This window comes from Solanum verrucosum, unplaced genomic scaffold, assembly GCF_900185275.1.
Source record: "Solanum verrucosum unplaced genomic scaffold, falcon-dt-bn FXZP01000101.1, whole genome shotgun sequence".
Lineage (NCBI taxonomy): Eukaryota > Viridiplantae > Streptophyta > Magnoliopsida > Solanales > Solanaceae > Solanum > Solanum verrucosum.
Window position 1 is genome coordinate 2447438 of NW_026020111.1, and position 25348 is coordinate 2472785.

The 25348-nt window shown below is 34.1% G+C and overlaps 2 protein-coding genes across 3 annotated transcripts in view; both read left to right on the top strand.

The window, feature by feature from the left end:
- LOC125825438 (uncharacterized) overlaps nt 1–19789 on the top strand; it is a 1130247-nt gene extending 1110458 nt beyond the window's left edge. For both annotated transcript variants that reach the window (XM_049504781.1, XM_049504782.1), the window contains exons 2-7: nt 7508–7677; nt 9566–9630; nt 9742–10028; nt 19096–19167; nt 19252–19314; nt 19439–19789. In XM_049504781.1, the coding sequence (XP_049360738.1) occupies nt 7571–7677; nt 9566–9630; nt 9742–10028; nt 19096–19167; nt 19252–19314; nt 19439–19483 (639 nt within the window). In that variant the 5' untranslated portion in view covers nt 7508–7570 and the 3' untranslated portion in view covers nt 19484–19789. The remainder of the gene's footprint in view (nt 1–7507; nt 7678–9565; nt 9631–9741; nt 10029–19095; nt 19168–19251; nt 19315–19438) is intronic.
- Nucleotides 19790–21769: 1980 nt separating this feature from the next.
- LOC125825500 (early nodulin-75-like) lies at nt 21770–22932 on the top strand. Its single transcript, XM_049504825.1, has 4 exons — nt 21770–21885; nt 22011–22293; nt 22489–22636; nt 22813–22932. Exons 1-4 carry the CDS (start codon nt 21789–21791, stop codon nt 22930–22932), a joined length of 648 nt encoding a protein of 215 aa, XP_049360782.1. The 5' UTR covers nt 21770–21788.
- Nucleotides 22933–25348: the final 2416 nt, after the last annotated feature.

The following is a 25348-nucleotide window of genomic DNA, read 5'->3' on the forward strand; positions in this document are numbered from 1 at the left end:
TGAGATCCCTTCGGGGTCAAGTATGCCTTGTTACATCTAGGGTGTACCCCTGGGTCGTGACAAAGATTTTCAAATCAAGGTCTGTATTAATTAGTTCATAAACAACAATATACTTTTATCAGATTATTCAACAAAGTAACAACTAACTAGAGTGCGAGAAACATGTTGTTCTCTAAACATGAAAATTGAAAATAAAAAATCTCGAAATTCAAAGAAACAAATTCAAATTTCTGAAAAATATTTTTTTTTCACTTTTTTGTTGCTAAAAAATAAATGGAAGAAATTAAAAATATTTTTGAATTTTCAAAAGCTGTTAGACAAGATATATTTAAAATCTATTAAAGGAGTGATTCCTCCTTAAATTAAGCATTTTAGTTGGAGTCGTGAATTAAACATGTATCTTGCTTTGTCAATTCCTCGGATATATGTATCCGTCGAATTAAGATACATGCATCCAACCAACGAAATGTGGTGAGGAAGTACTATTCGAAACTACCGTGAATACTTGTAATTAGAACCTAAACTAGTGGGATTTATGTTGTTTACCCTTTATTTTTTTATTAATTTTTATTTGGCCCACGAGCCGGTCCTATCCATATTTCTCAAGCCCCACAAATCAGCAGGCTTATTCAGGTCAGGCTCCAAAGCCCTTTTCTTAAGTGGGCTCCAAAAATCGTAGCCCATCCCTATCAAAACACAGGTTAGGCCAAGCCGTCCCAATGAGCCTTGCCCATATTGATGGCTCTAGCCGTAAGTTGTATTTTGTATAATTTGTGTTTGTATAAAGTGAGAAAGAGAGAAAGGCTAAAGAGAACTGGGTAGGAGAAGATTTGTATTGTATAATTATAAGTGTATAGGATGAAGAGATATGTATTTGTATTTGTATATATAGTTTTCTCTCGCTTTATATAAACACAAACACAATTTATACATTTGTGTTTGTATAAAGTGAGAGAGGCGAGGGAGAGTGGTGAACGTGATTTCTGGAGAGTGGCGAGTGAGATTTCTGGGGATAGAGGCGAATGGCAAAGTGTTTGCTACAAATTAAAATTAAATGAACTGTGGTTATAACATTTATTTTGAATTAAATAGTTTTCTATTTCATACAATTTTCCCAAAGTTAAAAAGATAGTTCAAGAAATATAGTGCGTTTGTATTTTATTGTATTAGAATTCATATTTTATTTTTTATACACAGATCCTTTAGTATATAGTTCAATAAATATAGTGTATCTGTATTTTAAACATAGTCATGTTTTCTTTTCTGTTTATTTTTTTATGATTTTAGTTTTTTATACATATGAAATATTTTGTCTATAGCAAGTCGGCTTCTAACAAAATGTAATTCAATCAATATGGCAATATTTTTGTCTATATATATTTTAATGCTATGTTTTTTTATTATGGATGCCATGACTTTATTTAATTTTCTTTCTTTTACGTTTGAACTTGTAATTTTTTCTATAAATTTGATGTTACACCACCTAGACATTTTGTAATATTTTTTTATATGTATCTTTTTTATAGCCAATTTCTTTTTCGATTATTAAAACTCACGTTTGGTAATTAAAATATATTAATTCTTCTGATATAATAAAATATTTATTTTTCACGAAGCATTACAAATATCAAACCTCCAACATCTGACACAAGATTTTCATGCTATATTTTGGGAATTTATAGCGATGACTTTATATACGCTCCAGTATGATATATTTACTTATATAAATTAAATTTTCTAATGTCAATTAGGGGACAAATGTGCCATGCACGTTCCCAAGACTAGTGTCTATATATTCAACCGCTCTAATACATCTTAAAATTTCATTAAATGGCAATGCTTATCGAATCTTCCTAATATTTGGATTAAACACTTCCCAATTCATATTGGAATATACTTGTGTCGTTGTAGTTACTTAAATCATCCAAAGAAATTCTTAATAGAAACTCATAAGACTCCTAAAATTTAGGAGGGTTATACTAATGAAGATCCCCAGGTGGATACAGAATCCAAATTCTATCAAGATTTTAGTATTGATACTCCCTCAGTCCCTAATTACTTATATATTTTTCCTTTTATAATTGTCCTTAATTACTTGTCCATTTTGACAAATCAAGAAATGACAAATTCTTTTTACCTATTATACCCTCAATTAAATGACTAATTATTTTTTAAAATGTAGAACTTTTCATCCACTTAATAATTAATAGGGATAAGAGGGAAAATAAACCGCATACTTCAGGTAAGGTTTTTTCTTTTCTGGCAAGTTGTGCTTTATGTAATGCATATATATGTTGATTGTTACAATGGGTGGGAATAATAGGTATATGGTTGATGATAAGGAATGTAGGGATGGGCTCATAATGGCTGAATTTTTTTTTGTACTTATTAGGGTAGGAGACAATACATTAGTGGAGATTAATTTCAAGGCTTAATATTAGATAAGGGTAGATTGATGATTGGATAAATCCAAAGTAATGAATTGGTGGTATTGGGAAATTAATGTACGGCGGGGTGACGACCTTATGTTATTTTTTTTACTTTTCGTTTCTTTCCAGGGCGTAAGTTACAGATAGGGTAGTTGGTTTACTTGTTTTGGATTTTATTTTCATGATCTTTAGATTGGATACAAGTTTCGAAATAGTAAATCAAGTAATTAAATATAGGTATATTGTATTATATGAACAACATTAAAGTTATGTTATTTGAAGAATTAAGACTTAACTCTAGGCTTGAGATTTTAGAACTTGATTATATACATTTAGATGAGATTTTGGATATAGGATAAATGTACAATAACATGGGTGTATACGGACTCGTTCACTTACAAAAATGCATATTTGATAGATTGAAAACATTCTGAAGCTTTACGAAAGGAAAAGGCAAGATCTTGAGGATTCGTGACACGTGTCCGACATTCGAGGTATGTTAAGACTTTCTAGACTTCGTTGAAGGACAATTTCTAATTAAAGATTAAAAATGGAATAGACAATGGGTAAGGGCGAAAGATGGAGGTCTCATACCAATGGTGTGACGGGCATTGGTACGAGTACCGGTGTGATTAAAGGGAAAGTTTAGTACTATTATATGTTAGATTGTAATTCGAAAATGCCAAAGTATATGGGCATTAGCTGATATATTTAGTGACTTGATTTCCTGTGTGTGGTTGTGTTTCTTTATTGAACCCGTAAAATTGTGATAATTGAGGTGATTATATGTCATAGCAACATTTGATTTATTGAGATGTTGCATCATCCTTTTTTTATTATTGATATCATATTGTGCACGTGCATTGACATGAGACTGAGTGTGGGTAAAGGTCTAACACGTGGAGATAGTCCGTGTTGAGATCGAGTTATGATTATAATTTGGGCACGTGGAGATCGTCTGTGCGAGGGAGAAGTTATGATTATAATTTGGGCACGTGGAGATCGTCCGTGCAAAAATTGTTTGATTTTATGATAGTGCGTTGAGATCATCCGCACAGACACGTGGAGATCATCCGTGTTGGTATATGGACCTCGTGAGTCCCCCATGGGTCATGAACTCTCGATGTATTTTCGAGGAGTATCATGTATATACGGTTGAGGGAGTACTTGACTGAGGCATATCATTCCATGGTGTCACTTTGCATTGCATCTCATTACATCTTTCATTCTTGTTGATTATGTGTTTATTTGGTGGGTGGACATTACGTGAAATTTGATTGTCCCTATTGACGAAAACTTGGTTGATAAATATATTGGGGACTTGTAAAATTAAAGGATTATTTTCTTATATACTCCTGTCACTACTTCTTCGTTGTCGGTCGATGAGATATACTGGGTACACGTGGTTTCGTACTCATACTACACTTGCTGCACTCTTTTGTGGTGTAGATTGGATTTCAATTTCAAGTGCATTTCATGGAGCTTTCAGAGCTGAGTTTTGAATTATCTTGGAATTGTGATGCGCTACTTGGTTGTTCTGCGGCCCACACCTCCCTCTATGTCTTTAGACGTTATCATTTTATTTTAGTATTTAGACAACATATTTCTCACGTCTAGGTTTTTCATTTAGTTCCAGACTTGTATTGTAGTTTAGAAGCTCTTGTACTTGTGACACTAAATTTTGGGGTGGTAATTTAGGTTTCCGCACTTCATACTTGTAAAAGACTTAGTGTTTGGATATTATGTTTTCGCTTATCTTTCTACTTTAAATATTGAATTGAATTGATAAAAGTATTGGGTTGGCTTACCTATCAGTTGGGAATATATGTGCCATCACTATTTGTGATTTTGGGTCGTGACAGATATGAAGGTCTTGAATGCGCTTGATTCTGCAAAAACACAATGGTATCACTTCACAACAATCATAATAGCTTTTGTTTAGAGATTTTGAATACATTTGGATGACATATTTGTTTGGATTATATTTTTTGAGTTGTATCAGAACGAGTAATAGAAGGATAATGAGATGTTTATTTAAAATATGATATTTTATTTTGATAGGAGAGTTTTCATCCAATTAGGGATATATGCAATTCGTGATAATAAGAATATAAATAGCCAGATAATATAACGAAGAACAAATTAGCAAATAAATGGAAGTATAAAAATAATTTTAGCCCTTTTTTTTCAAAGTTATAATCTACTTATATTCTTACTTGACATAAAATATTTAACTTCATAAAAAAATTCTTACAAGAAATAAAATATTTAACTTCACCTAATAATACTAATACTTATATGTGTAAGTATTGATTTAAGTAAATAAGATATTAACCATGTGTTTGCTATATATTCCCTCCGCCCCATATTATATGTCACATTTTCCATTTGCACTTACATTAAGAAATAAAGTAATTTTACCCTTATGCCCTTATTTAATGTTTGCTTATGACAACTTTGTAATAAATGATGAAATGTTATATTTCAAAAATATAAATGTATTTGGATGACTATTTAAATTTTAGAGTTCATTTTTGAAGCCAAATTTTTTCACCAATTGATCCAAAAAATTAAAATAATCAAGTTTTTCCCACCTTAATTTTCCTATATATTTTGTGTAAAATGTTTTTTTATATTTTTATATATAAATTCTTAAAGCAAACATGACAACATCACAAAATATTCAAATTCCATTACTTCAAATTGATCTAAATTTTCCTTTGAACTTTTTGAAATGTCATCTTCCTTGATAAAATTTGTTGAAGCTTCAACTTTCAAGATTATTTTTGAATTTTTTTCATTTTTTTAAAATTTGTTTGTTGATATTTTTTTTCAAAATCAGATTTTATAGAATAAGTAGTGAATAAAGAAATCAGTTAATTAATGAATGAAGTACTCTCCCAATGAAATTAATTACTTGTAGATTTCCTAGGTTAGTCAAAGTAAATACATTTTCAAGATTAATTAATTAATCTATCAAGAGTATAATGGGCAAAAAATGATAATTTATGCATAAATTTTATAAAATGACATTTATTGTAGTCTAGCTATTTTTAGAAAGGGGTGACATATAATATGGGACGAAGGGAGTATTACTTTAGATGTTGCTACAAGAAAATTATTTATATTAATATAGAGATTCGAGTATGTTAACTAAAAGCTCTAAAATATTACTCCTTTTAAAAGGTGGGCAATCTTTGTCTGAAGGAAAATTTTGCAATTTTTTCTTTACAAACTTTAATATTGTCTTAGTAACAATAAAATCATCAAATTCCTTTTGAAGCTCTAAATTTGGGGAAAATTGACAATAGCTACTTTTCAGATTACTATCTAAGTTTTTCCCAAATTTTAAAATTATTCAATATTTAGATAATGGATTAAATTAACCTTACCCTAGAACACCAAAAAAAAAAAAAAAATCAGTATATAATTTAGTATATTGGAATTCAAAACTATTACTTAAAGGTCACAAGTTAAAAAATCTTTCATTATTTTTTTTAAATTTGGTATCCAATCAATATTTTAATATAAAATGGAATAATAACTTTAGTGGCACTTGAGAGTGCCACTAAAGATCTTGTCACATCTTTAGTATCTCAAACTGAAAGTCCTTTCATCCATAAATCAATTGAAAGTAGGGTTGGGCGTTCGGTTGATTCGGTTCGGTTTTTTCGGTTTTCAATTTGGCAAAAATTTGAAATCAAATCAAATTGAAATAAATTTGGTTCGGTTCGATTTGTTTCGATTTAACCAAATTTAATTAACAGTGGCAAAAATTAAAGAACGATAATTTATTTATACTTATCAAGGATGGATAGTAGTCATTAATTTACCGTAAGCCTCATTAGAATCAAATGCTTTGATGTCCTCTACATACAAATGCACCGGAAAATAGCCATTACAGATGTAATAAGATGATAGACATTAGACATTCGTGACTCAACACTACTTCATGAATACTTATTTAACACAAATGTTAATAGAGTTGCCTATAAATAACTTAATTACAGAAAGACGCAGTATATTACAGTTCACAAATCACACAAATAATCACGTAGTTGCATACTTGCACTCAATGATTAAAAAAACAATAGAGGATGTAATACACGTCTTTCATATTCTTTCCATGGGTTTTCATCAGATTTTGCTCTTAATGTGTAATTAACAATTTCTTTTGTTGTTTCACTTCAAGAATCTCTAACAATGCTTACAGATTTTGCTCTTCAACTTCTAGAGTGCTACACTGCTCTGCTACTACCTACTCGTGTTGTTTTCCACAACTGTATTAGATTTCATTAGTAATTTACCATCAAAATAAAGATTTTCAGATGAGAGTTGGGATGCTTCCAGTCGTGAGTCGCGAGTGAGCACTGAGCATTGGTCAGTGAGAAGCGCTGCGAGCTGCGAGCACTCGGCGAGAGTCAGAGATTAGAGTTGAGAGACGACGAACTGAGAGATGAGAGATGAGAGTTAACTGCTGAACAGACGTGAGGTGAGAGTTGAGAGATTGGAGTTGCTGTCTGAGTTAGGGATTTCAGATTATCAATTTAGGGATTTTCTATTAGAATTTGGGCCTAATTTGAATATGGGCTGTGGGCTGGCTAGGGCATGGGCTGAAGTAACTTAATTAAGGGTGTAAGAAATATACATATAAGGCAAAATTACAATGTATCAGCGCTTATATTATTGTATCTCGCGCATCGGATTAATGTATCAGCGCTTATATTATTGTATCCGTTTGAGGATTTCTGTAATTATAAACTTTTAAGAGATGAGTTGTAATTTTGTCTTAAAAATATGTGATTTCTGTAATTTGCCCAATATATTTTGCTTAACATCTTAATTTTACCCTTTTAATTTTTATCTAAACCCATTCATTGCCCACTAACCCGAATCTTTAACCCATATCATCAAGAGAGTAGGCTGCATCGCGGTTCTTTTGATTTTTATTATTATAAGCTGAGCAGAATAATATCTGCCGAAAAACCTCTGGTGAATTAGTTCCCCCCAAATCCCTGCCCCCTCCCTATTTCCAGTTCTCAATTTCCTCCAATTCGTGTCTGTAAAAGTGAAGTGAAAATTAGGGTTAAGGTTAGGGTTCCGTGCTAAGAATCGAGTGCGGGGGCCATTCGGAGCATACGATGTACGCCGATCGGGTGGAGGCAGTGACGAAGAGGTCGATAAGGGATAGGCTTAACGGCAACACTGCTGATGATTTCGCTCGCCGGAGACAAGTTACCGGCAAGAGGTTTTCCCTATTTCTCGCCTTTTTCCACTTACATTTATTATTACTTCTGATGGCTTCAGATTTTTGTAACTTCTAACTTTTTTCATGTCTTTCTGTTTGTGTATATGCATTTGGTCAGATGTGTTATTTAGTAATTTAAGTAGGGTTTTTTCTTCAATCCAGTACAGGATTGGTATTAAGTAGACAGACCAATGTTTTGCATCTGCTTACTGTAGAGATTTCTGTCACGGTTTTTGTTGTTACCATGTGAGATGTGTGTAAATTGTAAAAGCTGTCTAAAGTTAGTTTTTCTTATTTTGAATAGATAGTACTTACTCCCTTCCATGTCTTTTGATTGTTCTTGACTAGGCATGAGTTTAAGAAAGAATGAGACTTGAGCTTTGTGGTTTTAAAACAAGCTAGAAATATTTATGTTGCTATACATTATGTGCAAGAAGTTTAAAATTGAATTATTTCTAAATATAGAAAGCTGTCAACAAGGGTATCATACCCTACTCTCCCTCTGATATGTCCTCATTCTTTTTGGGCCAGACTAAAAAGGAAGGTGTGCACATCTAATGGGACAGAGGGAGTAGCAGTTTAAGTTTTATTGTCAAACTTTTGTTAGGATTCTAATTCTTTTGGGCACAATTTCTTTCAATTAAATGTGGTTTAGGAAGTTGAATATTGGTAAAAACTGTGAATACCTGTTAAACAGAGGCACCATGAGCGTTTGTGTAATTGTCAATTTTCTTCCGGGAAAGTGTCATTGTTGCTTACTTGGCCTTCCTCCTTGTTGCTTCCGTATGGCCTATTAGAAGTCAAACCAAATGAATTCCTTTTGGGGCTCTGGGTCCTCGTAGATTGGACTATCTGCTTGACGTTCTAAAACATAAAGTTTGAGTCGATCTAATGATTAGTTCCGGGAGATGCATTATTTTTTTTGAGAAGGTAGTAGATTATGTATTAAAAATGCAGCAATATTTAGCACCAACTTAGCACCAAGTTGGTGCTAAGGCAATACAAGAGGCGGTAATCCTCATGTACATAAAAATTACAGAAAAGGAGGACATCTACAATAAAGGCCCTATTTTTGTAAATGTTCTATGAAGTCTAACCATACTATCTTTTTTTTTTGAACTTGGTAACTTTGAGTCTAACCATACTATCTTCATCCTTTACAACCTGTAGATTACACCAAAAGCCATAAAAAATTTGTATCTAAGCTGCTGTATAATAACTTTCTTCCCTTCAAAGCATCTCACATTTCTTGGGAGATGCATTCTACGAATGAGAAATGAACAAATTAGCTAAAAAACTATTATTTGCTAAGTTGCTCGCACTTGGGTGTGGGTGTCCAATACGGGTGCGGATCTAGAGGTTGGATCCTTCATGATCTAAATTTTAAGATTCAGGGGTACGGATCTAGGCATGGATACGGGTGCGGGGATTTGGCTAAAAATAATTCAAATATAAAAAATAGAGTTATAAAAATATGCCTAAACTATTGTGGACTATTTGGAAGGAAAGGTATGCACGAATTTTCGAGAGCAAGTTCGAATATGTAATTATTATCAAGTACAAATGCATTTCTTTACTGAATATTATTAGAAATCAGTGTATTTGTCTTGAAATTTCTCTATCGATTTTGGTCAAAGTGCCGAGAAATCGTTTGACCATATCTGGTATGGATCCCACACCCCACACCCACACCCACACCCACACCCATGTCGTGTCGACATGGGTGCGGCATTGAAAGTGAAGAGGCCACACAACTTAGAGTATTTGTAAGGTAATAGTGATGATATATAAGTATATCAGATCATGCTTGCCTTTTTTTTTGCAGCTTTAAGCCTTCTATGGTGGAGTCCTATTAACTTTCTGGTTCAATTTGTAATCTATTTTGTAGGCACAGAGAAGAAGATGACAAATGGGAGCATGATCTTTACGAGCGTCATGAACTTCCGGGATCAAGTACAGTGTTGTTTGATACCATTAGATTCAGTTAGATATTACTTATTCATTAGGAAATATACTTGTGATTGCTCCACTAAAATTTTTGACATCTTTTATGGGCATTCACAGGCCAGAGAATTGGTGCTAAGGATCTTCGTCTAAAACTCCAAAAGAAAAGTATCCAACAGGCTACTCAAAGTGTTAAAGGTTCTGTCTCTGGAGGTATGCGGGATCTGCGTGAAAAGCTTTCTGGTACTGTATACTCACAAAAAGTGGAAAATGATCCCCCCAAAGCAAAGCTGAAGGTGGCTCCTGAAATAAGTAAACCTGTCAGGAGAAGTAGCATAACTGAAGCTCCTGCCATGGAGACAAAAAAAATTGCCAGCACAGTTTCAAAGAAGAAGTCCCAGCAAAAGGCAAGATCTCCTTACTCAGATTTGTTTCACCAATAAGCTCCTTGTCAATAGCATTACTTCTTTATCAAATGATGATATTGCCAATAAAATGTGAGCAGACACAGCCTGACCCCCAAGGAAGCTTTCAGAATTTTCCCACACAGAAGGGTAATAGAGTCTCTAGACAAAAGTAACATGTGGCATGAATTACATGATACCATCTTCCTTACTTTCAGTTCTTTAGTTATTAACTCCTTCCATTTTGTTGCTGGTTCTTGCTATTTGTTCAGTGGGTCAGTTTCCTGCTTGGAACAATGTCATGGCAATAGGGTTTTATAGTACGCCCTGCATTTCAATTTGCATGACCCTGTTTGCCTGGCCATATAGTTTAGAATGAAAGAAAGACTATGAACTTTTGAAGCTTGTGGTCTTAAACATGTCATAACATTTGTGTGGTTGTAAGACTTTTGAAACTTCTAATCTTACATATGGCATAACATTTGTGTGGCTATAGAACTGTCATTCAGGATAAAATGGGTAGTATCAAGTGAAATTGTTTTCAAGTTTAGAATGTGGTTATTCTTTTTTGTACATACTAAACAAAAAGGGAAATAGTGTCACATAAGCTAGAACGGATGGGGTATTAGGTTACTATACAATGTAATACATGACCAATATAAACCCTTTTTCGTTGGTAAGTTCATTTTGTAATCAAATTATTCGGTATGACTCATAGCTATGTCCACTTCCCTGCTGGATTTTTTTATTTTTCTGGTTTATGGAATCAAACCAGTGAAAGAACTCTCTTAAGAAAACATCTTTTCTTCTGCACTTGGTTCATTCCTATAAACTAAGACTACTTAGAACTGAATCAAGGTCATGCACACAGTTGTCTAGAAGATTGACACCTACTGGCTGTTTATTTCCAGGGTTGAGTTTTGTGAATACAGCAACATACACAGTGTAGTCCCACAAGTGGGGCCTGGGGAGGATGGGGTATTATGTAGACCTTATCCCTACCTCTGTGGAGGTTGAGAATTTTTATTTCTAAGTGCTTCTTGGTTGGTCCTTATATCCTTGAGAAATTGTATAGAAATTTGTTTATTCCAGTTTGATAGAGGGAGCTTTTCTGGGCATATACCTTTGATTTTGTTGTGTATGCATATGCTGTGGCTAGGACTCAGCTCAGCTCACTGGACTCCTTAATATGACTGGAGTAATTGTGTCCATGCAACATATGCATAGGGAAAATCAACTCAACCTTTCTGAATATCAGTCACTGAGACATGTCATGCCTTTGTGCTAGCTGCGCTTTGTATAGTGATCTTTCCTCTCTTCAACCAGCTAATCAAATGGAAGCCGGAGAGATTCTTGGTAATATAGATGAACCTGGGAATATGCTTGGTCGACATAAGGTAAGATACTTAAAGTAGAGTACCTAGATGCCCATGGATGATATATTCTTGTGCACGTATGACATTTGCCTCGACTTTGTAGTGCTACTAGAGTACCACAGTCAGGGTTGTACTCTTCAACATGTAGGGGTTGATGGTTGAAAGAGTGGTAGCCAGACTTTTTTAGTTATCAATTCAAAATTAGAAGCCATTAATTTTTTTAATGTCAATTGACATATCAACAAGTAGCTTTATCAAAGGATTAAGCAAGCTTTATGCTTAATATATGAGTGAAAATTTTGGCTGCTATATCAGGATCAATGGCAGGTTGGATCCGCCAAAAAGACTTGTGCTTCTCTAGCATCAGACCCTTAGTATGGGAAAAGGAAAAGGAAGATATGGGAAACCAAACCAGTTTGCATACAGTAGGTGATTTGGAGAAAGAGAACATACTCAAAATGAAGTAGAATAACATTTCACTTTTGGCCTTTTGGCATAGTATGCAGGATGTTTTTATGTAGATAGGTCTATAGATTTTCTCAGTCTCCTCCCTGTTTAGAGGTGTAACTGAGCGTTTCGCAACTACTACAAATATTAACTCCCAACGCTTTCTTAGTGCCTTTGTTTCTTAAATATAAATTTTTGCTTACCATTTCAACGGGGAAAAAGAAAAAAGAAAATATAATTATTTTTTTGAAATTGCTAATATTGCTAATTAAAAGCACTAGGGCAGTGTGAAAGCCATATATAGAGGGGAGATTCCCACAGCCAACAAAAATCTAAAATCAATTATAGTTTCCCTATGAAGTCTATCAAAGAAACCTCCTCTAAAAAGCTCTCTTTACACCAAAAGTGAAACAAAAGTAAACACTTCATCTTAATGTCTTGCACATGACTACCCCTATCTTCAAAAACTCCGGAGTTCCTCTTTCCAAATTGTCCTCCATATGCAAGCATGAATCAATCTCCACCATTTCTTCTGTCTTAAGGCCTACTTTGTTTTCATTAAGATTAAGATGTCCGGATTTGAATGCAAATCTGAATGGTTAAGATGTTGCCTCTATATCTAAACACGGAATGAGTAAGAAAATTTGTTTTTCAACATCTAGATATGCATAATTATTTAGTTGTGAACATAATAAATATACAATTCAAATAAAAATTTAATTTAATATTAGAAAAAATATTAATTTAATAAAATAAAATCATTATTTGATTAAAAAATGAAACATTTATGTTCACTAGTGATGGTGGAGATGATTTGTAGTGGTGGTGGTAGTGGCTAGTAATGGTGGTGGTGAAAGCTGTGATGGTACAAGTGGTTGGTATTGTAGTACTATTATGATGGTGGTGATTGGTAGTAGTGGTGGTGGTGAAGTTAGTAGTTGGGTGGTGACTGAAGAATGTGGTGGTAGTTGGCGGTGGTTCTAGTTGTGGTGGAGGTGGTTACAATAAGGATTGACCACAATGGTGGTAGTGGCTGATGGTGGTGGCGCTGAAGAATGTGTGTGGTGGTTAACGAAGTGTTGGTGATAGTTGGCGGTAGTGCTAGTTGTGATGGTGTAGTTGGCTGGTAGTAGGTATTGGCCGTTGTGGTATTAGTGGTTGATAGTGGTGGTGGAGATGGTGACAATGGATATAGTATAACGACGAAGGTGGTAGATGTGATGGCGGGTGGCAATAGTGGTTGACAACGGTGTTGGTAGCTAGTGGTGGTTGTGATGACATAGGTGGTTAGTGGTGATGGCAGGTGATTATGGATAGAGTGGTGGTGAATATTATCATGCACACAAATACCTCTTAATGATATTAAGACTTAGTTCAACATCTTAATGATTAAGACCTATTCAGACCAATTAAGTGCTTCAATCTTAATGAAATCAAATGCACTTAATGGCCTAATTTAGACCTCCATTAAATGCTAACAAATGAGGCCTAACTATTTCCCCCAAACTGATCCAGCTTTTAAGAAGATCAACAGTATTTTTAGGCACACACTGCTTGATCCCCACAACATCGAGTAATAGTTGTCATAGTTGGATAGTAAAAGAGAAATGAAGTACAAATGGCTATTAGTTTCAGTGTCAAAAAATGGCTATTAGTTTCAGTGTCGAAAAAAATGGCTATTAGTTTTTGTGGTTGTCTCACAAAACAAACATCTGGAGCATAGTTGGAGCCCCATTCTTCTCAGCCTTTCTTGAGTCAAAACTGCCCGTCTCGCTAGTCGCCACCAACCAAGTGAAACAGAAAACCTATGTAGGGGCATTTGTTTTCCAAATTGGCTTCCATGGACAACTATCAATCTGTTGGACACAGTTGCCGATTATCAGATTGGCAGACTTGACTGGCAAATTCCCATCTCTATTATGATTCCACTGCACCTCTGCATCTGTTAACCCCCTGAAAATCCTCCAGTCTTTAAGAACTCCATTGTTCCTTCAATTTCCCAATCATTTAGAGCCCTCTAAAAGGTAATGTTCCACCTTGGCATCTCCTTAACAGTGTTGTCAAAAGCAAAAAACGCAAAAGAGCTCTAAGGTCCGTCGATGCTTTAAGTGCAAAGCGTTGCGCAAATAAAGCATGGGATTTAATGAAAAAAGGCGCAAAAGGAGAAAAAATACAAATATATATTTAGTCCAAGACTTATTGAGAAATAATTACTATAATGTGAAATAACAACTGCTTTGTGTCATCTCTTCAGAAGAGGTTCATTGGCAAGGACAAGTATGTCTTAGAACCTTGATGACGACACTGGAGCGCACATTGAGCAAGGCGAAGCGCTCAACACGTTTTGAACCTTGTTTCAGGGTTTAAGCGCACCTTTGGTAACACTGCTCCTTAATTGTGGGTAAATAAGCATATGGGTTGATTGAGATTCTGAACAAATCAAGGAAAAGATCTTGCAAATACGCATACCCTAGCCAGTTGTCTGTATATAGAACAAGGTCTTTCTACCATTATCAACCTAGATGCTTGATTTCTCTAAAAACAAATCCCAGTGTTGTCTAATGGATCTGCACACCCCTATAGTCCATAAGGGTTGTTAACATGAAGTGTGAACCACAACCTTTCCTGACCATACTTGTCGCAAATTACCCTTCTCGATAAGCTATTCTCTTCCATATTATACCTGCATAGCCATTTCATCAAAAGACTAGTATTTTGAGCATTTCAATCCCTAATTCTCAGGCCTCCTTTTGATTTGGTAGTGATTAGAGACTTCCACTAGACCAGGTGCATAACTTGTTTGTCCTTCTTTCTATGCCAAATGAAATTTCTCCTTAAAGCATCAATTCTATCCCTTACCTGGTAAGGGGAACAAAGACATCACATAAGTTGGTAAAGCATCCAACATACTATTAACCAAAATAACTCTACCACGAAAGATAAATAATACTGATTTGTCCAGGTAGCTAGTCTCTTCTCACATCTTTCAATCACTTTATTCTATATTTCAATGACTTTGTTTTGGAAACCTAAAGAGAGACCCAAATATACCGTTGGTAGGGTCCCAGCTCACATCCCAAAAGTGCTGCCAATGACTGGAAATTGTCAACCACATCAATTGGAAAACGGAAGCAGGACAAATATACTATCACCAGTAGTATGTCAATACCCTCCGTTATACTTTAAGATTGTATACACCCTTACCATCAATCTTTTGGGTTGTGTATACCCTTAAAGCTAACGGATGGACGCGTGGCTTAATCTCAATAATTTACCCTATTTTATATAAATAAATTTATCCAAAATTTAAAAACCCATCTTTTTTTTTTAAACCCATCCCACCCACAACCAAAATAAGATAACCCTTCATCTTTTTTTGTAATGGATCATCACTGATCCCTTGTTGACCAAAAAATTAAAAAAACCTTCATCTTCAAGAATGAAGCCAGTGCATCTTCCCAAAAGTTTCAGACAAAAACAGTGCACCAACCCCTTTCAACAACACAAATTGATCATGAAGGTAAAAATCTTAACATGGAATGTAAGGGGGTTGAACAATGAGGATAAAAGGAGACTAAATCCTTAGTTCATCAGTGGGGAGCATACATCTATGAATTCATAGAAACTAAATTATGGGGGACAGTGGAAGAATATTTTCAGCAACTTTGGGGAAACAGATGGGTTGGAGGGGTATGGATGGAGTCCATTGGTAGAAGTCGTGGAATCATTGTATTATGGGACAAGAGGGAATGGAAAGGGGAGCTCATCGACAGTGGCAGTCAGATGCTCACTTGTAAACTATCTGGGATCAGCCAAGACTTGACTTGGTATCTTACTGTTGAATATTCAGAGTGTGACAGAAAAGAAAGAGAAGAATTGTAGTGGGAGATCTCATCTATTAGAGGAATATGTGAAGGGCCCTGGGTGATTTCTGGGGACTTTAATGTATCCAGATTTCCCTCTGAAAGGACAAACTATAACAGAATAACCAGAGCCATGGCTGATTTCAACCAATGCATAAATGATCTTGAGTTACTGAATCCACCTCTCTCCGGAGGTTATACATGGAGAAGAGGTCAAAATCACAGTTGTGCCACAAGAATAGATAGATTCTTGCTCTCGTCCTAATGGAATAAGAGTTTCTCCAAAATCAGCCAAAGTGTTCTCCCACAACTTGGCTCTGACCATAACTCCATCCTGCTATCCTGTGGTGATTGGAAAGACAGGAAATCATATTTCAAATTTGATAATCGGTGCCTTAAGGAGGAAGGATTCATAGACAAAGTGAAAGAATGGTGGAGCGGCTTCAATGCCACTGGCTGACTTGATTTTCAATTGGCTAAGCTTTGTCAATTGAAAGTCAAGAACAAAGAATGGAGCAAGGCCAACAAGAACAACTGGAAGGAAAGGAAAGATTAGATTCTATCACAAGTGGGAAATCCTGAATCCATTCAGGATCTCAGACTTTTGACAGATGATGAACATTTGCAGAAAATTCAGCTGGCTATGGAGTTTGAAGAGGTGTCCAGAAATGAGGAAATTGCTGGAGGTGGAAATCCAGGGTACAATGGGACAAAAATGGTGACAAAAACACCAAGTACTTACATGGAATGGCCAATGCTCACAGAAGATTCAACTCCATTGACATCCTCAAAGTGGAGGGGGCTAAAGTTACTGATCCTGAAGAAATAAAAATTCCATAGTGAGGTTCTATCAGGAACTCTACAAGGAGTTTGAGAATCGGAGACCTGATTTCACACTCCAAGGGAATACCAGGATCTCCACTGAAGAGCAGGTGTGGCCGGAAAGACAACTTGAAGAGGATGAAATATTAGAGGGGCTTAAACAGTGTGCCATTGATAAGGCCCCAGGCCCTGATGGATTCCCAATGTCATTCTTCATTGCTTTATGGGAAATGTTGAAGTCAGATATACTCCTCACCCTATGGTGTTGGCCACTGACCAGATTCAGAAAGGGGACTTCCCCATGCCTTGTCACTTGGTCATCAACTCTAGGGGCTAATTTATATGCAAAATATGGTCACGAGAATCCATTTTGTCTCCGTAAAATAAGGTATTTTATGTATATATGTTTTAAAATTGGTATAATATAATATTCTGGCACCCACTCTACAAGAAGGCCAAAAAGTGCACTTAGTTGGATGTTGAGTTATTCACCATGAGGACTAGGGATCAATTCCCACTTAACACCTTGTTTCCTTTTTTTTTAGTGGTGCACCCATGCTCAAGAAATTCTAGGTTCGCCTCTGAATTGTCAAAGCATAAAAGGTTTTTTTTTTTTTGATTTGCACCGGGTGTCCGAGTCTCTTTGAGCCCCGACTAATCCCGGGGGTGCACAGGCCCTCGGCAAGGAGTTTCCCGCAAGTGCACCACGGTTAAAGCATAAAAGGTTTTGAGGGCTAGGTATCAGTTCACACTTCCTAATTTTTTCTCAGTGGTGCACCCATGATCTAGAAATCCTAGATTCGCCCCTGAATTTAACTCTTTATCTCCTACAAAAACTGATTTCGACACACCTTTCATCAGAATAGGGTGAGTCTCTTACTATCTCCAAAACACTGTGAAACTTCTCCAAAATAGCGATTAGGGTTCTGGTTGAAATTGCCTTCATCTGGCCCAGTGACTTTCATCACCAGAGGGCTTTCACACCATATCTGCATTTCAAAGCTCTGCTCGATCTCAACACTACTCGGATTCTTCTCCAGAGAACCTTTTTACCTTAATTCTGGCCTATTTCAGGTGATTTTTGGGAAGAGTATCTTCTTCCGTTTCTATCCCTCCACATTTCCCCCCTATTTCCTTGATAAGGTGGTTTTATGCAGGTGGCATCCTCAAGCTGAAATTTAATGTGGTCTATTTCCTAGGGATTGACGTAGTGTTTTTTTGTTTGGAGCAAAATTTACTGAAATTTTCTTTCAGAAAATTAAAAGAAAAAAATAAAAGCCTATCATAGTTTGGAAAGAGTAATATGGACTGACGACCTAGTACTTTTTGTATCTCATGGAGTTTGCACATAAAGGAAGCAATACATACATAAAGTTGTCCTTGATTACAAACAACAATTATATATGGAAAAGCCTGCATTGAGAAGAAATATTTGAAATAAAAATCATGTCAATCTAGTCCAGAAATCACAAAAATCACTAATTCTGATCCAAAAGTACTATTTAATTGTCTAATTCAAATTAATGAATAAATTGTCATGCTACATTTTAAATTTACTATTTACAATCACTAATATATCATTTTGTCAAGTAGATTCAATTTTTTTCAGAACAGTGGTGTCCTGGCCAGTTTCACATGCCTACACTATTCTACTAGATACCTGCTACCTTCCCCTGGTGCAGATATCAAGTAAATCTCCCCCACCAAGGCTTTGACATATGGGAAGAAATCACTAAAAGCTGTCTCCCTTGGTTTTCATCCACTTTATTGCCGTCGACCTCGAGGCCATGACCTTTGGTGCTTTGCCTGTTTGTTAGTTATATTCATTATTTCATGCTACCCTCATCAGGTGGGCATCTTGGTGCACGACTTGGGTCTATTAAGTGTTTTCTAAACCTAAGTGCTCGATGTACACTGCACTTACCTTGAAGGTAACGTCTCTGTAATTAAGTCCAGCTTTTAACAACATTGTGGCATGCACCACAGGTGTGAACTTATGTCCAAAGTTTATCCCCAACTCATTTGTGAATTTCATGGTCTAGTCAAATCCCACACCTTTCATGCTCGCATTCGGCAACTCCACTTTCGTCTGTGCTGGTTTACAGTAGAAACAGGAATTAAACTAGAACTGTTATTGTTATCTATAAAACTTCATATAGATCCTATGATTTCTTTCTAGTCTTACCATTCAACGTCTTTCAACACACTTTCACATGTTTTGCAGCATTTTCATTGCTGCTACCTTAATGCTGTTTAGTGAGATCATGTGTGGTGAGCGTATTGCATTTGATCTGCACATCCCATATTTCTTTATCTTCTTTAATTTTTCATGTGCAATTAGACCTTCTGATCTGCATTTCTTACTACTGTGTAATCGGTGGTTGTGCCTGTCGGTGCTCATTCTACTCGTCTCAGGACTCTGGTTCTTTACCCTGATGTTATCAGCTAATATAATCACATAATAAACAAAAATGGGTGAAAACTACTCAAGCATGCTCATTTGCTATTCCAGCGTACCCTGTGGACTGCTCTTATATGTAAAGGTTTATACATTTGGTGCAGGCGGAATCAGTGGATAATTTTCTACAGTCATTGGGTCTTGAGAAGTATGCTATTACATTTCAAGCTGAAGAAGTATGTAAATCACTGCTGTTCTTTCCTTCTTAATTTAGTTTGAAGTCCTGCAGCATTCACCTTTTCCCTGTTCTTTTCTTGCAGGTTGATATGGCTGCTCTTGTGCACATGACAGATGAAGATCTCAAAGCTATAGGAATACCAATGGTAAGTATCATAATTTTGTATGAGAATTCATTTGAAGATTGTGACTTTCTGTTTTTCATTTGAAGGCAGTGGTCTTTTCTATTACGTGCTGATTGAAAGCTTTATTCCGTTTTGGTTGTTTCAGGGTCCAAGGAAGAAGATAATATTAGCACTGGAGACTAGAATCTGATAATTGGGGATAATCTTCCTTTGCTGGGGTTTTTCAATGGTCTACCATCCAACTAGTCAGAAGGCGGCTTGTGTTTTAACTGTACAAGTCTCTTTCTGGGATTTATTTCTTTTAAGTGTTTTCTTTTTCAATTTTTGGGTTTTATCAAAGTCAAGTGTGGTTAATTAGAGCTCTCAACATTTAATGATGAGCTAACCCTTGAAGGGCATATAATTTAATGGCTTTGTTGGTTGCTTTGCTTGTAACTTGGAAACCAAATTTTGCTGTTTCATCTCTCATCGAGCTTTACATTTTAGTTTTGTATCACTATTATCTCTTCACTTCTCCAAAAGATAAATTTATATATTATTTTACTGTGAAGTCTATGTTTTCCTGTCAAAAAAATCACATAAATATAATTTTTAATTACACAACACAATAAATTAATTTGGGCACATTTTCTTTTGCTGAATTTTATACAAAAAAAAAAATACAATTTGAGAAATTCAAATTAAATGTCCAAACAAAATTTCAATTTCAAATTAATTTGATTTGAAATTATGATTCTATATCACATCCAAATGAGCCCTTAGTGTTGTTTGATGCTCCTTAATTGAATAGTTGAGTCATTTTTCATTTTTTAAATTAATTTAATTGTTCGGTTTTCAAGACTAGATTTAGAGTGTTCTTCCAATTTTACCCTTTATTAGTTAATAATGGAATTAGTGGTTAATTACTATTTAGTTATTTTAATCAGAAATTTGACAATAATTAATAAAGGTAAAAATGGAAAACTATGTTCAATTTATGTCTTAATCTACTTTTCTTAAAGGATGTGAAACACCTAAAAAATTCAATTAATATGGAATGGAGGGAGTAATTACTATCAAATCTATGTTTTTAGGTTGGTTAATTTGTAAGTGCATGTACGTAAGCGACTTTGGTTACTTTGATGTGTTCTATGAACACATTTAAGCAAATGAATTGATTCAAATTAACATAATAAATAGAGACAAATTTGAAATTTAAACTTTATGAGTTGAATGGTCAAGGATCTTAGCATTGAGCTAATTGTATTTTTAAAGTTATGAATTTAGATATCTCATTTGTTGCAATTTTAATAAATTCTTATTTATGAAGTTTTTTCTTCACATAAAAAATATTAGATTCAAGATAAATCCGACGTCCCAACTCTACTTTTGGCTCTAACAGGAATGTTCCGCTTTAGGGTTCAAGTGTTGTCTATTAAAAGTAATCTTATCTCATATATTTTAAATTTAAAACGTATAATTAAAGATATAAGATACTTATCGATCACCTACCACCAAAAATGATAGCAATACTTCAAATATATGAAGTAGAAAACTTACGCAATAAATATTTTTTTAGCAATTAGAATCGATTTAGGGAACTTCTAAAATTTACGTATTTTAAAACGTGTTTTCGAATTATTTATAGTTATAGCAGTTTGTGTTTAAGTAAAGATATTTAAGTTCTTTTATTAGTATTAGAGTAGTAGTTTGCGTTTATTCAAAATTTTCCCAAAAAAAAGAACTTGAGAAAAACAAATTTACGTAAAAAATATGTACAAATTTACATTATGATAAATTTAATCATAATTTTTAGTTCTTTATTACTCTTAGAGATTTTAGTTAAGTAGTAAAATTATATTTAACAAAAACATTTCATCTTTTGTTTGAGATTCACTCCCATCATAGGATAAAATATGTGTTTATCAAAATATTTATTACTCCCTCTATTGCTTTTACTTGCCACTTATTTCTAAGATAGACTTTTATTTTTACTTGTCACTTTTGACCTATCAAGAAAAGACAATTATTTTTTTCCATGTTTTACCCTCGACATTAAATACTTATTCTACATATCAAAGACCTAATACTAAACAACATTTAATAGGAATAGTTTGATAAAATACATATATCAATAATTGTTTTCTTAAGGGGTGTACCAAGTCAAACAACGACAAGTAAAAATAAACGGAGAGAGTATTATTTAATTATAATTAAATAATATATGCTTATTTTATTTTTAACTATTAAAAGTTATTTTATTTAGTGTACATCACAAATGTAAATGTAGATAAATATTGTGGTCCTATACTACGTTCAATTAAAAAAAAATATAAAAATAAATTAAAACGAAGAAAATATAATCAATTATATGGCATGGCAGTTGGTCAAGATAAGTGATAAGTGACAGTTTATCAATCTCCAATACATTCAATTCTTATATTATAAATATAACCCAATGTTTGCATCAATTTCTTCATCCTTTAATTAATATAACTAAGCTTTGAAGAAAAAAAATGATGGGTTCCAAGGCATTTTTATTTCTTGGCATTTTTTTGGCAATCTTTTCAATGATAAGCTTTGAGGTTGTAGCTAGAGAGTTGGCTGAGACCCGTAAGATTACTTTTTCCTTTCACTATTTATTTCTTTGAAATATTGGATTTCTTATCTAATTATTTGATATTTATATATATATGAATGTAATGCTAATTTTTAAATTTCACATTTGATATTTGTAGCAATGAAATTGGATTATAAGAATGATGTACACGATGATGGATATAATGACATTGACGGATATCTAGGTGATAGACGTGGCGAATATAAAAATGGATATAAATTTCCTGGTGACGGATATTATCCTCCACATGGTAGTGGATATAAACCCCCATATGGTGATTATAACAACGCATATAAATCTCCACATGGTGAATATAACAACGGATATAAATATCTTGGGTGGGGATATAACACTCCACGTGACGGATATAATTCTCCCGGTGATGAATATAAGCCCCCACATGGTGAATATAACAATGGATATAAATCTCCTGGTGGTGAATATAAACCTCCACATGATGAATATAACAATGGATATAAGCCTCCAAGTGGCGAATATAAGCCCCCACATGGTGAATATAACAATGGATATAAATCTCCTGGTGGTGAATATGAACCTCTACATGATGAATATAACAATGGATATAAGCCTCCAAGTGGCGAATATAAGCCCCCACATGGTGAATATAATGGATATAAACAACATGGTGATGGATATAAATCTCCTGGTGGTGAATATGAATCTCCACATGATGAATATAACAATGGATATAAGCCTTCAAGTGGCGAATATAAGCCCCCACCAGTGGCGGATCCAGAAATTTTATATTATGGGTGCTCAGCGTTTTTAGCTCAAAAATTACTACTTAAGATGGGTGCTCAATTAATACATTTCAATGAAATACTAATTTTTTATACATAAATATTACTGTTTGTCACAAAAGGCAGTGGGTGCTTAAGCACCCATTATGCACAAGGTAGATCCTCCACTGGCCCCCACATGACGGATACAACCCTCCAAGTGACGAACACAATCCCCCACATGACAAGTATAAACCCCCGTTTGGCGAATATAACCCTCCAGGTGGAGGCCATGAATAAGTCACTAGCCAATTGCCTCACAACCAATCTATCATGTAATATTACAAAATCGTTGAGCATATATAGTGGCAAGATATATAATAATAATAGTCTTGCTACTCTAAACCTTGCAATAAAAATGGTATGAATAAAACGTCTTCAGTTCATAAGTATGGTTGGTCATGTAATATTTTCTTATACAATATAATACACTATATTGTGATAACATATTTTCATAATGCATGTTTTCTTTTAATATGTTGTACGTTCATAATGCATATTTTTTTAGTATGTTGTACGTTGTTGATGATGAACATATGTTTCTTCTTATTTCATAACTTATTATTAAACTACTCTCCCATCCCTAATTATATGATGCTTTTTGCTTCTTGAAATCTTAAGTATGTAAACCTTAACCAACTAACTTTTTAAAATATATTTTTTTCATCATTTGACGTGAGAAGACTAGTAATTTATAGTACATTGGACGAACGAATATACTTCCCCTCCTCCAACCCCTCCGAATTCAGAATACAATCTACCCTAATAAGATGAAAAGACAAGAAATTATAAGAGCCCTCATGTTTTTTTAGATTGTGTTGGAATTGTTGGGAAATGAAACTAATTAAACTGATAATTTGTTGTTCAATGATAATTGTGATGCATCAGATGATGAATTTTTTTAAATTTTACATCGTGATGAAAGAGAAACAAATTATGTATTGGAAGAAAGAGAATCGTAAAGTTTGTAAAACAATTTGGGAGAAAGTGAAAGTCAAGGAAATATCATCAACAATCATGATTTCACACGTACATACTTTTTTTTTTTAAATTGTGTTTTGTATGAGTTTTACTGCTATATTTGAAAAAAAGGTAAACTATTGTTATATAGGTGTTATTTTATTTTTTAAATGGTATACTTGTGTTTTTTTTCCCATTTTCCCAACTAAATAAAACTACACTCTCACATATCGTCTCCCGTATTTACCTTGTTTGGATGGTTGTTATCATTGTATTGTATTGTATTTTTAATTTAAATACAATGTTTGTTTTGATGGTTACTTAAATTCTATTGTATCATATTGTATTGTTTAAACTCATAGTTAGGTAACGAAGAAAAGACCCATTTTATGTAACGATCGATTTGGTGTGATTACATTGTTACCTCACTATTTTCTTTTCATTTAGTCTTTATTTATTATTTAACTAGTCCTGGGCACGTGTGTTGCACGTGTGTCTCATGCTAAATTGTGTGGAGTTGTATAACGATATATGATGTAATTCTCAAAAGGGAATTACAATAAAATGCGGAAATCGAAAGACAAGAAATTAAAGATAACTAGATAGACACACAAAGAGGAAATCAAAAGCAACGTAAGGGTATATTAAACCCAAAGACCTTAGTCGATAAATCCTACAATAGCACCTAACTCTTACGAAAACCTCAAGGGAATCGAATTCACCTTGCAACCCTCGTTTCTAAACAATAGTCAACCAAAAGCTTAACCAAGCTCTCAACACTCATACATGAGTTTTCAATCTTCAATATTCAAAAAATAGTCTAAGGGTGTGTTTGGTATCCAATTTTCTCATGTTTGGTTGGATTAAATGTTTTGGAAAATGTTTTTCAAATCAACTTATTTTCCTCAAATTCAAGGAAAATGACTTCTCTTCAAAAATTAAGGAAAACATTTTCCAAAACTTTTCTCCAACTTCAAATTACAATTTTAATGTTGAAAAAAATAATTTTTTTTGTTGAAAAAATAAATTTAAAGCTTATTTTTAAAAAACATTTTTCAACTTCAATTTTTTTATTTTTTTACCCCACCCTCACCCCAACTCCCCCTCCCGCCAACCCCTACCCCCCCCTCCCCCCCCCCCCAAAAAAAAAATAAAAAAATTTAATGTTTGTTTTTAAAAATATTTTCAATTTTAAAATTTTATTTTTTCACCCCCCACCCCTACCCCTGACCCCCCCCCCCCCCCAAAAAAAAATAATAATTAAAGTTTGTTTTTAAAAAATATTTCCAATTTTAAATTTTTATTTTTTCACCCCACCCCTACCCACGACCCCTCCCTCCTCCCCCCCACAAGACCTTTGAAAATATTATAATTAGTGTGTGATAAGTTGTACAAAAATGGAAGAGAAATATACAAGCTCAAACAAATAACTTCAATTATGCAATTCTTATAATATATCAAGTATTCAATTTGATAAAAGTTTCTTTTGTTTAATATGTCATAACTCATAATTTAAATGTCAAATATGATTTCAAAAATATTTTTTGTCTTAAGTTTTTCATCTTCTTTTTTAAGAAATTGTAGTTGCCACCTTTTCACATTTGCATACGTATTAAGAAGTTATTGTCGAATTAGAGTAGTGTTTTGCAAAAGTTATATATAAATTTGATCAATCTATGTCTTCCTTAAGATGGCT